Genomic DNA, 17,918 nt, shown 5'->3' with positions numbered 1-17,918 from the left:
TGCAACACATGGTGGGCAGTTTGGCAACAGAATCGGAGAATGAGACTGGGGGGGGGCGGGGAATCCAGGACTCTACCCTGTCCATTAGGCTGAATTTTACCAGCACTGGCACTCTAGCAGGGGGACTAAAAGTGCAGCTTTTTTTCTAAACCTTAACAAATAATATCCAACTTATAGGCTCCTACATAAGATATGGATAAGATAAGGTGAAAAAGTTGCAAAAGGTTCCAGGCCTTACCAGTTATAGTCCTATTGGGCATAATCACACTTATCCCAACTTGCCAAGCTACAACATGCAGCTAGGTGGCAAGAGTGTGGTGTGACGCCTCTTAAACACATATTTAATCATGGAAAGTTACTCACCTTTGCCCAACTCCAGTCTAGATATGGCATCTCACCTAAAATGCATTTTTACTATCTAATAGATCCTAAACATTGTATGCTGGGTATTCTTGAGGAAGTGATATTGGATGTGTACCTTAGAGAGGCAAACTCTAGGGTTTTGTTACAGGCTCGTAGATTAGTATTGCTACACTGGACTTCCCAAACTCCCCCTACACCACAGATGTGGCTCGAGCCTATGGGTACAACACTACGTTATGAAAAACCTCGTATTCGCTGTTTATTTCATTCTGACGACAATGTGAGCTTGGCATGTTACTTGTATACCTTCCTATTTCATGTATACATATTATATTCTGAGTGTGTATTTTAGCCAGAGATTTGCTGAAATTGTCCGCTTGTAAGTGTGGACTCTCTGGAACTGAACTGTTTTTGAATTGTATGATTTTTTTGATATTTCATTAAAGACCTCCTTTGATTTAAAAGAAAATACATTTTAAACCTTTACAATCACTTTAAGCTAGCCATACATATTGACTGAACACACTATGGATCTGCATTGCTTTTGTCTATTGTAATGAACAGCTGCAGCACATAAGAGCCGTTGTCGTTGCATCCAATTGGATGCAGTCATCGTTCGGCTGATAATTTTTCTACATGGCTCCGATGGTTTTTCAATTGAGTTTTGTGAAGCCTGGTGGTGCCAACAGGGCCACCCACAACTCAAGTTTTGGGCCAATTCAACAGGAATCAGATTAAATTTCAGTTGTGTATTTGTGTATGGCTAGCATTGGAAGTTTTAGTAGCAGTCATCTGAGCAGTGCTAAAAGTAAGTTTGGTCATTAAAGTATTTCTCACACAGGGCAGGAGGATGGTTTTGTGTTTTAATCTTATTGACGGATTTGTTTTAAGTTTAATCTTTAATGGTAGTCCTCGCTTGTTTTCAGCAGTTTTCATTACCTTGTCTGGCTATATGCTTAACTAAAGATCAATTGAAGGCAACAAGGGAAGCCTGTCAATTGGGGTGCTTGTGACGGGGGGCCCGTAGAACTCAGAATACATCTTATGTCTAAGGCACCCTGTGCCATCCTGGCACAGGGTGAGGGAGAAAATATATCTTGGACTACTTAAAATGGGACAGTAATATTTGTCCACAATATCTCCCAGGATGTATGTTAATTGAATGAGCTGATCACATTGTCCTCTATACAATGTAGGAGACGGGACGACTCCTATTGGAGCTCATGTTAATTAGGTTTTGTTTGTATTGTTAATTGTAATTAGCTCCAGCTATTGTGTTGATATAACTGTGTGAAGCTCGGTGACCACAAGTCTGGGCGAAAGGTCATGTCTCAGTCACCTAGGCTGTATAAAGGATTAGATAATTAGGTCATGTTAATTAAGTTACAGTTGTATTGTTAGAGGAGGTTCCAACAGCATATAAAGTCTTGTAATTGTGATTCTAAATAAAGTGAGTTCTTGGTAGCAACAAGTAAGTGTCGCCTTGTTTGTGCTCAGAGAGGTTGGGATATCTGTATACAGACTGGGAGGAAGTGGTATATGACGGAAGCACTCAAGCGGAGTGTGGGACGTTCCGTGACAGTGCTCATCCGCTTCCTTTCCAGCAAGCTCTGCAGCCTTGTTTAAAGACGAACTGTAGTCTGCTCACATTATTTGTAATAAAACCACATTTGCCATTCTGAAGCTTCCCTCCAACCACTTTGCATATTATTTTATATATACTGTAATTCTGTACTTGCCAAATATGCTGCAGAAATCTCTCTCCACTAAGTCTGGCTGCAACCATTTTAACTGTGGGAAGCTGAAGCTGCTGCCTGTTCACTTCCTGGATTTACACAGACACGCATACACACACACACACACACACACACACATATATATATACACAGACACACACATATACAGACAGACGCACTCGCACCTCTACCTACCTGCACATTTCTCCTCTGTGGAAGAATTCACATAGATCTCTGCAGTGTCCTGTTATTTCCTCCCTCATCCAGTCCCCTCCAGCTCTGCAGCTCTGATTGGCCCTCCTATGACTCACCCCCCCCCCCCCCCCCCCCCCTTGCTGGTAAACTCTCACGAGAGTTAGAGAGAGAGCTATGCATAATGTCATAAGCCTAGGCTTTTTACCAGACAAGAAACAGGAAGTGGGCTGTATAAGGTATTGACTGGCAGAAAAAAAAAATGTTACTATTCAAAGTAAAAACAGCAAGGGCAGAAGATTCATTAGATGGAAAGTTGAAAACATGACTAAAGGTCCACTTTAAGTCAGAAAGTCCACTCTATTTACCTTAATTATATTTCTTTGAAACTCCCTACAGCTAGATTCAAAGAACACCTTTAGGTGTACATTTCATGAAGCCTGTACTATGTAAGGTGGACTGATGAGGCACAGCAATAGCTGGAAAAAAAACAATTTATTTTACATTTTGCATTTCAGTTTTATCTGGAATTTTCCTTTAAAGCTGAACTCCAGTAATATAGTAGGTTTGTATAATGTGCTAGATTACTAGGGGTCAGGTTTATTGTGGCGCATGCCACCTTGTGGACTTTTTAATTTACAGTTTTAGATGTTACTGAGCATCAGCAGCATAGCTATCGCTATAGTTCCGGCTGGTCTCAGCTACTTCAGCTGCAGAGTTGCATGCACCCGCTGTGCTCACCTCTCCCCTCCTGCCAAATTATTTGTATTACAGTGCATCCGGAATGTATTCACAGCACTTGACTTTTTCCACATTTTGTTATGTTACTGTCTTATTCCAAAATGGATTAAATTCATTATTTTCCTCAAAATTCTACAAAAAGTACCCAATAACGACAATGTGAAAGAGGTTTGTTTGAAATCTTTGCAAATCTATAAAAAGAAATAAATAAAAATAAAAATTCACATGTACATAAGTATTCACAGTCTTTGCTCAATACTTTGCTGAAGCACATTTGGCACCAATTACAGCCTCAAGTCTTTTTGAGTATGATGCTACATACTTGGCACACCTATGTTTGGACAGTTTTCCCCATTCTTTGCAGGACCTCTCAAACTCCATTAGGTTGCATGGGGAGTGTCGGTGCACAGCCATTTTCAGATCTCTCCAGAGATGTTCAGTCGGGTTCAAGTCTGGGCTTTGGCTGGGCCACTCAAGGACATTCACAGAGTTGTCCATTAGCCACTCCTTTGTTATCTTGGTTGTGTGCTTAGGGTCGTTGTTGTTACCCATTTATTATATTTAAGATTTAATATCTCAAAGATATGATGTGGGTTAAATGAGAATTCTTTGACCACAAGTGAAAGCTTTAACACGATAACAACATTTATTGGTGAGTAGTTGAAAGTCTATCTAATACGCAGCCATCTGTCTATAGATAAGAAAATCTTAGGTTAAAAGAATACAGAGTATATTCCTCAAAACATCAAAATACAAACAGCAAACAAACATATGACAAGCAGGTATACCTTTAGTGCTGGGAGCTGACCTGATATTTACCAGTAGTGATGTGTGTGGGCCCACGTCAGACTCATGACTCCTTCTGTTCCCTGTGTGTACCTTACACTAATATAGGCCCATCTCTCATTGACTTCAACAGAGCCCCCCTGATTGGTGGAACGATGTTACCCCTTTCCTCCCTCCGGGCGTATCTCCTCCAAGATTGGACAATTTCCCCTTCCCCTTAATTTAGCATAGCTCAGCCCCTCACTAGCACCTCCTCTCTTGGGGAGATAATAGAAGACAAATTAAAGAGAAGGTCTTCACCTTCTCTTGAATGGGGCACTTAACTATGCATGGTCATAGCCGGGGCAAATTGACCATTCCTGAACAAATCAAAGATATATTCTCAGCATATCAAACACCCTTTGAAGTGGATAAAGGGGACTACTAGGCCTTTAGCTAATAAATTCGGCCCCGTCAAGTCTCCACTACAGTATTTAACTCAGATGGTATCTCTTCCTTGCATTTGAATTTATGACGGGTAACTAGCAGAGCATCTCCCATAATACACACCTAACATTCCTGCAAGTCAAAAGGAACTGTTAAATGAATTGGGTTCTCAATCTAAAGCCTGTCATATGTGTACAGCTAGCTAGGTTAACCCCTTACTAACAACAATATTTCATACACACTAATCTGTGTTTTTTTAAAATAAAACATATATTTATATACAAATATTCACAGTTGCTAATGGAGATTACTCATAAACTCTTCATAAGGCAACATTGTCCTTTTGGAAGATGAACCTTCACCCCAGTCTGAGGTCCACAGCACTCTCTCTGGAGCAAGTTTTCATCAAGGATGTCTCTGTACATTGCTGCATTCATCTTTCCCTCGACCCTGACTAGTCTCCCATTTCCTGCCACCGAAAAACTTCCCCACAGCATGATGCTGCCACAACCATGCTTCATTGTAGGGATGATATTGGCCAGGTGAGGAGCGGTGCCTGGTTTCCTCCAGACATGATGCTTGTCATCCAAGCCAAAGAGTTCAATCTTTATTTCATCAGACCAGAGAATTTTGTTTCTCATTGTCTGAGAGTCCAGGTGCCTTTTGGCAAACTCCACGCAGGCTGTCATGTGCCTTTTACTGAGGAGTGGCTTCCGTCTGGCCACTCTACCATGGAAACGTTGGACCTCTATCAAAGTGACCATTGGGTTCTTGGTCTCCTGCCTGATAAAGCCCTTCTCCCCCGATCGCTCAGTTTGGCCAGGCGGCCGCTCTAGGAAGAGTCCTGGTGGTTCCAAACTTCTTCCATTTTTGGATGATGGAGGCCACTGTGCTCATTGGGACCTTCAATGCTGCAGAAATTTTTATGTACCCTGTGCTCTGACATGCATTGTTAACTGTGGGACCTTATGTAGACATATGTGTGCCTTTCCAAATCATGTGCAATCAACTGGATTTACCACTGGTGGACTCCAATCAAATTGTAGAAACATCTCAATGGTGATCAGTGGAAACAGGATGGCCCTGAGCTCAATTTTGAGTGTCATGACAAAGGGTGTGAATACTTATGTACATTTGATTTTTTCGTATTTTATTTTAAAAACATTTGCAAAGATTTCTAACAAACTTCTTTCACGTTGTCATTATGGGGTATTGTTTGTAGAATTTTGAGAAAAATAATGAATTTAATCCATTTTGGAAAAGGCTGTAACATAAAAAATATGGGAAAAGTGAAGCGCTGTAAATACTTTCCGGATACACTCAATGTGCACTCATTCACATGATATACAAAGGCTCCTGTAAATGAACATTGGAGGGTGGAGTGGGCAGAGATGTTGTATGTAAGAGCACCGTCTCTCCTGTCAGAGCCCTGGGAGTTAACCAATAGCTGTACTCCTGGGGCTCGATAAAACTGTCAGATGTTTACTAAGGAGATAAGTCCATGCGGTGGTATGCACCTCATTGGATTTAACGCATAACATGCCAGTACATTTTACAAAGAGGTTGAACTCCTGGAATTCAGCTTTAAAATCCCTTTTCATTAAAGAAATCCCAGAATAGTTGTCACATTTATATTTAATGCAAATATTTAGCCACATTATTAACAAACATATTGTCTGGTTTATTATTCTCCTTTGCATCCTCTTTAATGACACGTCTCTTATGCAGAAATGGAGTACAAGTCACATTTGTTATACACTAATGTAGTAGTTGGTGATGTTAAATACCTGCTTCATACAAATGACTTCTGTGTAGAGATATGATAGTTTATTAGAAATTTTTTTTTTACATTTGTACAGTACTATTCACGTATTTTACTGTATATGTGAATATTTATTGTGTATAGAGTTACTTTGGGTGAGCTGATGAGGGCAGCACTAGCATGCTTATTGTGCCAATATCTGTCATTGCTCTTATAGTGACTGTAAGAGCAGTTGGTTTGCATAAATATAAACCTTTTTGTGTTTAGATCTCTAATTGGCCCTACATTGATTTTTACAGTTTATAGTTGCCAACATTTTAAAATAGTTTACTGGAAAATCAGAATGTTAAGCCGCTGCTCTAATCTCTTGAGCCACAGTTCTGTCTTGGAGGACTCTGAACCACTATACATCATAAATGGCGTGTTTAAAAAATTGCAATATAGATACTTTTTGCACAATTTTTTTTTTTACAATGATCTCAGACTATTAATCAAATGAATACAGTGTAACAAATACCTAGGGAATTATGGATTTGATGACAGATCATCTTTGATTTTATAGGACCCTTTCTAGGTAAAGATTCTTAAAACTCTAGTAATTTTCCTGTTTACACTGGAGCCTTTTTGTCATCTTCCAGCACAGTGCTACTTCCCTTGTTACACTATTGACAGTTATATAGCTGTAAATTAGGACTCAATGCACACTAGCATTTTTTTTTCTTTTCCTAGAAGCTAAATGATGTTATCCTATGTGTCCATGCACACTACTTTAGCCTTAATGATTAGAAATAATAGCAGAAAGTCTGGAAAATAGTGCTACAAAGGCTTTCAGTGCTAGTATTGTTTCGCTTTATTTTTTTTTAAGGAAAAAAATTGAATTTGGTTACTGGTGACACCTTTAGGCATTTTGCATTCTCTGGCTGGAGAAATGGTGTCACCCAGAGGTCATCTTTTCATTCTGTTCTAGTGCTTAGGGTTTCATGACATCTAGAAACAGATTTCATATTTACCTGATGACTCCCTCATCATGGATGACTGGAACATAGCCAGTGCAGCTTGGGAAATTCTCTTTACAATTGTATCACATTTTCTTTGACAGCAGAAATATGGATGCAGTTGCTGGGGATTCCCTTGGTACTTGTAGTATTTGCTTTTAACGCTTTCGCTGCCAGGCCCTGTGCTCCATTTTGTACTCTCAGGTGGCCTGACCATTTTTGCAATTTTTCCTTTGCTTTTTTATTTTTCACTTATAGTTTTTGGCATTTGTTAAAGACCCCCCCCCCCCCCCCCCCCAACAATATATTTTTCTGGAAGCACATGATCAGTGGAATAAAAAGAAGATGCCAATATTTTTTAGACCCCACGGTATTTGCGCAAATGTTTATCAAACCAATATATTTGCAAAAAATACGCTAAAACCGTTATTAGCAGATAAAAACGCAGCACATTTTACAAAATTCCTACTAAATATAAAAGCATAACCTGTATTGAGTTAATAAATAACAAATGTTTGTAATTTTTAAATTGCCCTTTTTTGCGAAATGGTGAAAACTGAGCAGACACAAAAGTGTAAATATCCAAATTTTTCTAAAAATCTGAAGGTTTTCATTTTTCCCCTACAGCTTTCAGAATTTGTGAAAAACGCCTAAAACCATGTATTTTCCGAAAGCATATGACCTCTAGAATAAAAAGAATGTGCTACTGATTTTTTTAGACCTCACAGTATTTGCACAAATGTTTATCAGACCAATATATTCGCAAAAAATACACTAAAACCATTATTAGCAGATAAAAACACAGCTAATTTTACAAAATTCCTGCTAAATCCCTACTAAATATAAAAGCTTAACCTGTATGGAGTTAATAAATAACAAATATTTGTAAATCCTAAATTGCGCCTTTTTGCAAAATAGTGTAAATTAAATATACCCAAAATTTTATCTAAAAATCTGGAGGTTTTCATTTTTCACTAAGTTTCAGAATTTGTGAAATAACCCTCAACCATATATTTTCTGAAAGCTAAAAATACACTAAAATCATTAATAGTTATAATTATATAGTTAATAGTTAATAATAATATAGTTAATAGTTATAATAGTATAATTCATACATGGCAAAATGTACAAAATTCCTGGTAAAGTCCTAGTAAACATAAAAGTTAAAACTGTATTGAGTTAATAAATAACAAATATTTGTAAGTTTTAAATTGCACCTTTGTGAAATGGTGAAAACTGAAGGTACACAAAACTGTAAATAACAATTTACTCTAAAAATCTAGAGGTTACCATTTTTCACTTATAGCTTTCAGAATTTGAAAAGACCCCTCAAATTAGACATTTTGTAAAAGCACATGACCTGTAGAATAAAAAAAAGTGCTACGAATTTTTTGGGCCTTGCAATAATTGCGCAATTGTTCATCATATCGCTATTTTCACTAGAAATGCACTAAAATCATTAATATTGCACATCTTATTGCACAAACACAACGTAACTTACAAAATTCCTGCTAAATTAATACTAAAGCCTCATTCACATATGGCATACTAAAGTGTATGCCCATGTGGGGCCATGTTTACCCACACATGGATGCACAGGTGTTCCATGCATCCCCGTACAGGCAGTCCCATTTATGTCAATTGGGATGCAACGGCTGCACAGGCATCATAGCTGCTGTTCCCAATCTGACATCCATATGGGTGTGGGTACATGACCCCGAACACAGACAGTATGAGCTCAGGGACATGCATGCGGATCTTCATGGATGTAAAATTGGGAGCAACAGCTCTGTTCGTGCAGTTGCTACATCCCAAATGACATCAATGGTACGACCTGCGTAGAGATGCACGGAACACCTGTGCATCCCTGTAAAGGTACTCTGTGTATGCCCTGTGTGAACAAAGCCTTAGGCTCCTTTCACACAAGCAGACCCATCGGGTCTGCCTGTCTGTTTTTCAGGCGGGCCCAATCCGACCACCCATTGTTCTCTATGGAGAGGCTGATGTAAATGGACATGTGTCTGCTAAAAACAGACGGAGAGGGATTCCATTCCACATCCATCTAGCAGATTGGATCGGATGGCATCCGATGGAAATGGACAGGTGGTCTGTTTCCATCCGACTGCCCCATAGAGAACAGCGGGCTGTTTCTGTGTCCGCTCTAAAAATCTTACTGGGGGTTTTTTTTTTTTTTTGTTTGTTTTTTTTTTGGGGGGGGGGGGGTCTTGGTGAGATATAAGAGGTCTAAACAGACCCCCATATCTCTTTTTTTTTGAGACAGAGAAGAAAGGGACTGAAGATAGTCCTTTTCTCTGTGTCACTTTACTTGAATGAATGCAAGGAATCTGTATAGAGATTCCATTCATTCATAAACTGACAGTCTGATACGTAGTAACTCTTGCGGTTACTATTATCAGATGTCAGTGGGCATATAGGAGCGATCATAGTGATCGCTGCATGCACCCATGGTGCTGCATTGAGTGGGGTGATCAACACACGTTTACCAAACATCCCCCGCCGCGATCCCATGCCTGTCAGATAGCTGGAGTAGAGGCTAGGGGAGGGAAGGGGAGATGCAACTCCCAACATGGATGAATCAGGGGTGCGGGGACCGGTATGGGGGGTGAGCAGAGTGTTTGGGGGGGACACATCTGGACCCCCCCAAAGCTCCATGCAGCACCTGAAGCTGTCAGGAACTGCAGAGGAGGGATGCCAGCTTATGATGGTAGCTGCAGGGGATCCAATTTGCGGGGAGTCGGATCGGGTGGAGGGAGGGGTACTCAGTGCTGGGGGTGAAGAAGGGGGGTGAAGGGGATAGGAAAGGAGAGTGGGGTGAGTAGTTTTAGGTGGAAGAGAGTGGCAGGGGTGGAGAGATTTGGGACAGGGAAGCGGGGGCATGGAGGGGGTGGCGGTCACATTTAGGGTTAATAACTCTGATCAGCGGGTTGTAATTCTCTGATCAGTGTTAAAGAATTGTTCAGCAGAGTATGCTGAACAATTCTACTATAAGTTTATGGTCATTGAAGTGACCATGAGCTTATAAGAGAGGGAAAAAAGAGGTCCGTACGGCATACGGACCTGGCCACCTGGGGGCAGTGTTGTAGGTCCATACGCCGTACGATCCTGGCAGTGAAAGGGTTAAAGAAACGCATTGTAGTATTTGGGTTTTGCCTATCTTCCTTGCAGACAAGAGATAAGATAAATTAGTTTATATATATAATTGACCCTGGTGGTATGGATGTGTCATTGCCATCATCCCGTAATATTTAAAAAAAAACTGCATAAACCTCTAAAGGGATTTTTAAGACAATGAAAACTATAACTTTAAGTAAAAATGTATTTATTACAAGTATAAATTTAATTACATAAATACAAAAAATAGAATTTGATGAAGATATCACATTACAGGATTATTAAAAGAGTGCATTCACATGGAGAAAAAAAAGGAAAAATTGGAAGAAAGTGATACATCACACTACACAATACAATCACCACAGACAAGAAATCGTGGCGTCGAGTAGTGGAATTCCAACGCGTTTCAACATGCTTATTTCAGAGAAAAGTCTTCTTCAGGCAAATATATCACAGAATATATCAAAACAGCAATGTTATGAGCTGCGTGAAACTGTATATATATCTCGTATATTATGGCTAACACACCACTTACATCCTCCTAATGCACTTCATGGGTCAATTGTATCTCCAGTGTCAGGGTAAGAGGTCCTGATCCTCCATAGGTTAGCAACGTCCCATATCCTCAACAAGATGGCTGGATATAAAGTTACAATCCAAGTATTGGCACTCCAGCATCAAGTATTTGATAGCTGTGTAGAACAGGGTAAAAAAGAGGTAATAAGGAAAAAGACAAGGGGGGTAATAAAACCCCCTTCTTCTATACTGGTGTTCTGGTGTAAGATAAATACACTTACTTTTAGCAGGGAGTATAGATCCGATAAGCCCGGAGCAATCTGCATACCCTGGTGACCCTCGGCTGGTAACCGAGGGAAGGAGTGACGCCATTTGCCTTCCCTGGTGTCCTTTTATATGGTGTGGGCGGGGATGGGCCGCCGCATCAGCCAATGACGCAGCGTACCCGGAATCACCGCCAACAGGGCAGTCCAGCGTGAGGACGCCGTGAGTTCCCATAACACTAGCCGCCGCTGACAGAGCGCATGTGCGCCGCGGCGGCATGCGTAACAGAGACGCACAGCAGCCTTGATGGGCCGGCCACCAGATAAATTAGTTTATTATAATTTTAAAGATTTTTATTACGTTTTGTACTTGCAAAAAGACAAGTTATCTTGCCTATTAGGAAGAATGATAAAACATCCTTTGCTTTACCTGTTTGCTTGGACTAGTAAAGAATCCCCTACATACAGAAACTATAAATTAAGCTCGCCAGAGATGGTTTGAATCTCGGCTGGTTCAGCAGCTCTTGTGGGATATTCTCGGTCTGCAGTGGTCAGGAGCAACCAAAAGTGGTCCAAGGAAGAAAAACGAGCAAAACTGGAGACCGGCCATGGGCAGCTGAGGCTTATTTATGCACATAGGGAGCAAATCCAATAGAATAGCTACTGTAGCTCAAATTGCAGGCAAAGTTAATGCTGGTTCTGATAGAAAGGTATCAGAACACACAGTGCATCACACTGTGGTCCCATTAAGTATGGGACCACAGACCAGTCAGGGTGCCCCCATGCTGACCCGTGTCCACAGCCCAAGGCACCTACAATGGACACATGAGCATCAGAAATGCACCACAGAGCAATGGAAGAAGGTGCCTGGACTGATGAATTCAGGAATAGTTTGATAAACACGAGTTTGAGGTGTTGACTTGGCCTCCAAATTTTTCAGATCTCAATCCAATGAAGCATCTGTGGAATGTTCTGTGAAAATACAATGGATATAAAAGTCTACACACCCCTGTTAAAATGTCAGGTTTCTGTGATGTAAAAAAATTAGACAAATACATAATTTCAGATTTTTTTCCACCTTTAATGTGACCTATCAACTGTACAACTCAAAAAACAAAACTGAAATATTTTAAAGGGGGGGGGAGTCAAAATAAATAAAATAAATAATGTGGTTGCATAAGCGTGCACACCCTCTTATAACTGGGGATGTAGCTGTGTTCAGAATTAAGCAATCACATTCAAACTCATGATAAATAGAGGAGTCACATTACACACCTGTCATCATTTAAAGTGCCTCTGATTAACCCCAAATAAAGTTCAGTTGTTCTAGTAGATCTTTCCTGACAATTTCTTAGGCTGGCCATACATGTTCAATCTTCTTATACAATTTTCCTTTAGATTGACCAAAAGCCATATTATATGAGGTTAAAACTAAAAAAACACTTTCAATTGTATCCAATTAGGCAGGCCCTTGCACTACATAGTTGAAGGTAAATCTAAAGAAAATCGTACAGAAAATTGTAAGACAATTGTATAATGTATGGCCAGCCTTAGTCTCATCCTACAGCCAGGGTCCGCAGAGAGCTTCCAAAGCATCAGAGGGATCTCATTGTTAAAAGGTATCAGTCGGGAGAAGGGTACAACATAATTTCCAAGGCATTAGATATACCATGGAACACAGTGAAGACAGTAATCATCAAGTGGAAAAAAAATATGGCACAACAGTGACATTACCCCGAACTGGATGTCCCTCTGAAATCGATGAAAATATGAGAAGAAAACTGGTCAGCAACATTAAAGGACCTGCAGGAATATCTGGCAAGTACTGGCTGTGTGGTACATGTGACAACAATCTCCCATATTCTTCATCTGTCTGGGCTAGATAGAGTGGCACGGAAGCCTTTTCTTATGAAGAAAAACATCCAAGCTCGGCTAAATTTTGCAAAAACTCATCTGAAGTCTCCCAAAAGCATGTGGGAATATGTTATGGTCTGACGAAACCAAGGTTGAACTTTTTGCCTGAAATTCCAAAAGATTCCACTGCACATCACCAAAAGAACACTATACCCACCGTAAAGCACGGGGATGGCAGCATCATGCTTTGGGGTTGTTTTTTTTTTAGCTGGAACAGGGGCCTTAGTCGAGGTTGAGGGAATTATGAACAGTTCCAAATACTAGTCAATATTGGCACAAAACCTTCAGGCTCTTGCTAGAAAGGTGAACATGAAGTGGAACGTCATCTTTCAGCATGACAACGACCCAAAGCATACATTCACATCAACAAAGGAATGGCTTCACCAAAAAAAGATTAAAGTTTTGGAATGGCCCAGCCAGAGCCCAGACCTGAATCCCATTGAAAATCTGTGGGGTGATCTGAAGAGGGCTGTGCACAGGGGATGCCCTTACAATCTAACAGATTTGGAGTGTTTTTGCAAAGTAAAGTGGGCAAATATTGCCATGTCAAGATGTGCCATGCTGATAGACTCGTACCCAAAAAGACTGAGTGTTGTAACAAAATCAAAAGGTGCTTCACCAAAGTATTAGTTTAAGGGTGTGTGCACTTATGCAACCATATTATTTTATTTGTTATTTTTACTTCCCTCCACCTAAAAGATTTCAGTTTGTTGTTCAACTGAGTTGTACAGTTTATAGGTCACATTAAAGGTGGAAAAAGTTCTGAAATTATTTATCTTTGTCTCATTTTTTTACATCACAGAAACCTGACATGTTATGGGAAAAATTATATATATATATATATATATATATATATATATATATGTGTATGTGTGAGAGAGAGAGAGAGATATATCCATCTATATGTATCAGGGCTTGACAAACCCCAGGTCGCAGAGTGGTGCATGGTGGCATAGGGAGGACTGGGATTACTGGATGTGATTGTGCAGTCATAATGAAGCTCACATGTTAGAAAAAGAATGACATGCCTTCTCGGATCAATGCTGGTGTTTCCCGGCCGGGGTCTCTGACGAAGAAACGTGGTACCGCCCAGGCATTCACTGCATCACGCTCTCTGCTGATAGCAGTTCCGGTATCTGCGCCATTTGCACTCCACGCTGGTTCAGACGGCTTCTCCTCTGGTCCACGCTACATCCTGGGGACACCTGAAAATCGCGGTAATCCTGGCTGGAGATCGCACGGGGGGAGGGGCGGGGCGGGTGAATCAAGATCACGATTCTTTTACGATTAATCGTGCAGCTCTAACATACTTGCACATTATGGTGAAAGCTAGAGGGCAACTGAATCAACTTTAAGTGTGGATTACATACCCCAAAGCCATCCACTTGCTAACAACCTAGGATAGAAGAAGGTTGTCATCAGGCTGCAAACTTCTGATGTTCTAGAACAAGCAGCAGCTGTAGTTCTGCGAAACCGTTTCTAATTTGTAGAATATGAAGTCTCTTGAAATCATTAGATGGTGGTTTGAATTTGTGTGTACAACTTAATTTTCAGATTTCATGTTTCAAGAGGTGTTTGTGTACAGGTTTATGTGTTTAGAGGGCAAAAGGAGCAGAGACCTTGCTTGTGTCAGCTTACTACTCATAGGTAGGAGTATCGTTTTCTGGTCCTGCTGAAAATGGCTAAACCAGGCAATGCTATTTATGGTACTATGATTCCAATATGCATTTCCGTGACCAATCATTGTACTAAATTCCAAGCATGCTACTGACCATTAATGAATTATGTGGTGGGAAGAAATCTGGAGGACACTGAACTGGCTAACTTACCCTCCAAGTCCATGCTTTCTGGACAGTTTTTTTTACAATAGTATACCTACAGTATCTCACAAAAGAAGAAATGACACTTTGTTATAATGTAAAGTAGTGAGTGTACAGCTTGTATAACAGTGTAAATTTGCTGTCCCCTCAAAATAACTCAACACACAGCATTAATGTCTAAACCGTTGGCAACAAAAGTGTCAGGTGAGTACTTACCGAGGCTGAGATGCCGAGAGCGGTTCGCCCTTGCCACTACACGCACCCCGTCCCCTGGAGATGAAACAGGGAATGAGTGGCACTAAGGAGCACGGGCCACCAGCAGCTATGGGTCCCTTGTGGGAAACTGCAGAGCCGGGTCTGGGGATGCAGGAGTCCAGGAACCGGTGGAAGTCCCGTTGCTGGGTGGAGCAGACAAACTGTAAGCAAGCAGAGGGTCAAACACAGGCAATAAGCAAGACAAGTCCGTAGAACAGGCCGGGGGTCAAACACTGGTATCAAGCAGAGGAAGTCCGTTAATCAGGCCGGGGGTCAAACACTGATATCAAGCAGAGGAAGTCCGTTAATCAGGCCGGGGGTCAAACACTGGTATCAAGCAGAGGAAGTCCGTTAATCAGGCCGGGGGTCAAACACTGGTATCAAGCAGAGGAAGTCTGTTAATCAGGCCGGGGGTCAAACACTGGTATCAAGCAGAGGAAGTCCGTTAATCAGGCCGGGGGTCAATCCAGGAGAGAGGCAGCATGGTGAGAGCAGTCCGGGTCACAACAGGAGATCAGGTGAGCATAAACAGGAAACAGGAAGCAACAGGAGCTGAAGACAAACCAGCAACCAGTCTGGGTGCTGGAGCTGATTTAAATAGCCCCACCAGAGTGTCACGGTGGGCGTGCATGAGTCACCGTGAGCTATCGCGCGCGCCGCTCCATCAGGCCGCGCGCACGCATGTGCCGAAGCGCCAATCCAGGGCGCACGCGCCCAGGGACAGGATGAATGTGACTGGAGGGGACCCTTCTCTGACAAAAAGTGAGTACACCCCTAAGTGAAAATGTCCAAATTGAGCCCAAAGTGTCAATATTTTGTGTGGCCACCATTATTTTCCAGTACTGCCTTAACCCTCTTGGGCACGGAGTTCACCAGAGCTTCACAGGTTGCTACTGAAGTCCCCTTTCACTCCTCCATGTCGACATCACAGAGCTGGTGGATGTTAGAGACCTTGCGCTCCTCCACCTTCCATTTGAGGATGCCCCACATATGCTCAATAGAGTTTAGGTCTGGAGACATGCTTGGCCAGTCCATCACCTTTACCCTCAGCTTCTTTAGCAAGGCAGTGGTTGTCTTGGAGGTGTGTTTGAGGTCGGTATCATGTTGGAATACTGCTCTGCGGCCCAGTCCCCAAAGGGAGGGGGGATCATTCTCTGCTTCAGAATGTCACAGTACATGTTGGCATTCATGGTTTCCTCAATGAACTGTAGCTCCCCAGTGCTGGCAGCACTTATGCAGCCCCAGATCATGACACTCCCACCACAATGCTTGACTGTAGGCAAGACACACTTGTCTTTGTACTCCTCACCTGGTTGCCGCCACACATGCTTGACACCATCTGAACCAAATAAGTTTATCTTGGTCTCATCAGACCACAGGACATGGTTCCAGTAATCCATGTCCTTAGTCTGCTTGTCTTCAGCAAACTGTTTGCGGGCTTTCTTGTGCATCATATTTAGAAGAGTCCTCCTTCTGGGACGACAGCCATGCAGACCAATTTGATGCAGTGCGCGGCGTATGGTCTGAGCACTGACAGGCTGACCCCCCACCCCTTCAACCTCTGCAGCAATGCTGGCAGCGCTCAAATGTCTATTTCCCAAAGAAAACCTCTAGATATGATGCTGAGCATGTGCACTCAACTTCTTTGGTCGACCATGGTGAGGCCTGTTGTGAGTGGAACCTGTACTGTCAAGCCGCTGTATGGTTTTGGCCACCGTGCTGCAGCTCAGTTTCAGGATCTTGGCAATCTTTTTATAGCCTAGGCCAGGGATATGCAATTAACGGACCTCCAGCTGTTGCAGAACTACAAGTCCCATAAGGCATAGCAAATCTGACTACCACAAGCATGACACCCAGAGGTAGAGGCATGATGGGACTTGTAGTTTTGCAACAACTACAGGTCCGCTAACTGCATATCCCTGGCCTAGGCCATCTTTATATAGAGCAACAATTCAGATCCTCAGAGAGTTCTTTGCCATGAGGTGCCATGTTGAACTTCCAATGACCAGTATGAGAGAGTGAGAGTGATAACACCAAATTTAACACACCTGCTTCCCATTCATACCTGAGACCTTGTAACACTGATGAGTCACATGAGATCGGGGAGGGAAAATGGCTAATTGGGCCCAATTTGGACATTTTCACTTAGGGGTGTACTCACTTTTGTTGCCTGCGGTTTAGACATTAATGGCTGTGTTGAGTTATTTTGAGGGGACAGCAAATGACACTGTTATACAAGCTGTACACTCACTACTTTACATTGTAACAAAGTGTCATTTCTTCAGTGTTGTCACATGAAAAGATATAATAAAATATTTACAAAAATGTGAGGGGTGTACTCACTTTTGTGAGATACTGTAAGTCTCAATTGAACACTTGCTGCAGTACAGTGAGGGCTGGGAACACTTATGTGTATGTACACGTGCTCTGATCTGTCAGTCATTCAATTTATGATGTCGTTTAATGATCTCCTGTGTTTATTTCTAGGTTAGCAACACTGGAAAATTGTCTTTCAGTTACCCCTGAGCTTCTTCGGATCTTCCAGAATATGTCTGCTTTACTAGGTATTTATATTTATACAGTAAAACTTGATTTGAGGGTGTTTTGCAAGACCAGCAACATTTTTAAATACATTTTGACTTGATATTCAAGCGATGTCTAGATATACAAGTAGCGTCACGTCACAACTGAGTATAAAAGATAAGAGAGGCGCCTCTAAGTGTAGCAATATGGTTAAATTTAATAAAGGTACAACATTTAGCAACTCACATAGTTGATGATTAAAACGGGCACATCTAAATATGCAGGCATCCGGGGTAAAGCTGTCTACATAGACCATCCTCCTCACCACCATTGACGTCGTCCCTTCCACGTTGCGCTCCACGAGCGGTTCAATCGCTCTATTAGACCATATCCCACACCGCTGGCTCTCACCGCTGTCAGTCTGCAGTCGTGACCAGGAAGACTACTGACCGACAGCGGTGAGAGCCAGTGGTGTGGGGTATGGTCTATGTGAA

At 41.7% G+C, this 17,918-nt stretch overlaps 1 protein-coding gene across 1 annotated transcript in view; it reads left to right on the top strand.

Annotated features, from left to right (window-relative positions):
- IPO11 (importin 11) overlaps positions 1-17,918 on the top strand; it is a 677,548-nt gene that overhangs the window by 293,078 nt on the left and 366,552 nt on the right. The window contains 1 exon segment of the mRNA XM_073623616.1: positions 17,389-17,465. Coding sequence (XP_073479717.1) covers positions 17,389-17,465 — 77 coding nt within the window.

This window comes from Aquarana catesbeiana, linkage group LG01 (genome assembly GCF_042186555.1).
Source record: "Aquarana catesbeiana isolate 2022-GZ linkage group LG01, ASM4218655v1, whole genome shotgun sequence".
Lineage (NCBI taxonomy): Eukaryota > Metazoa > Chordata > Amphibia > Anura > Ranidae > Aquarana > Aquarana catesbeiana.
Note: the sequence above shows the minus strand (reverse complement) of the source record. Positions and strands in the feature narration are given on the sequence as shown.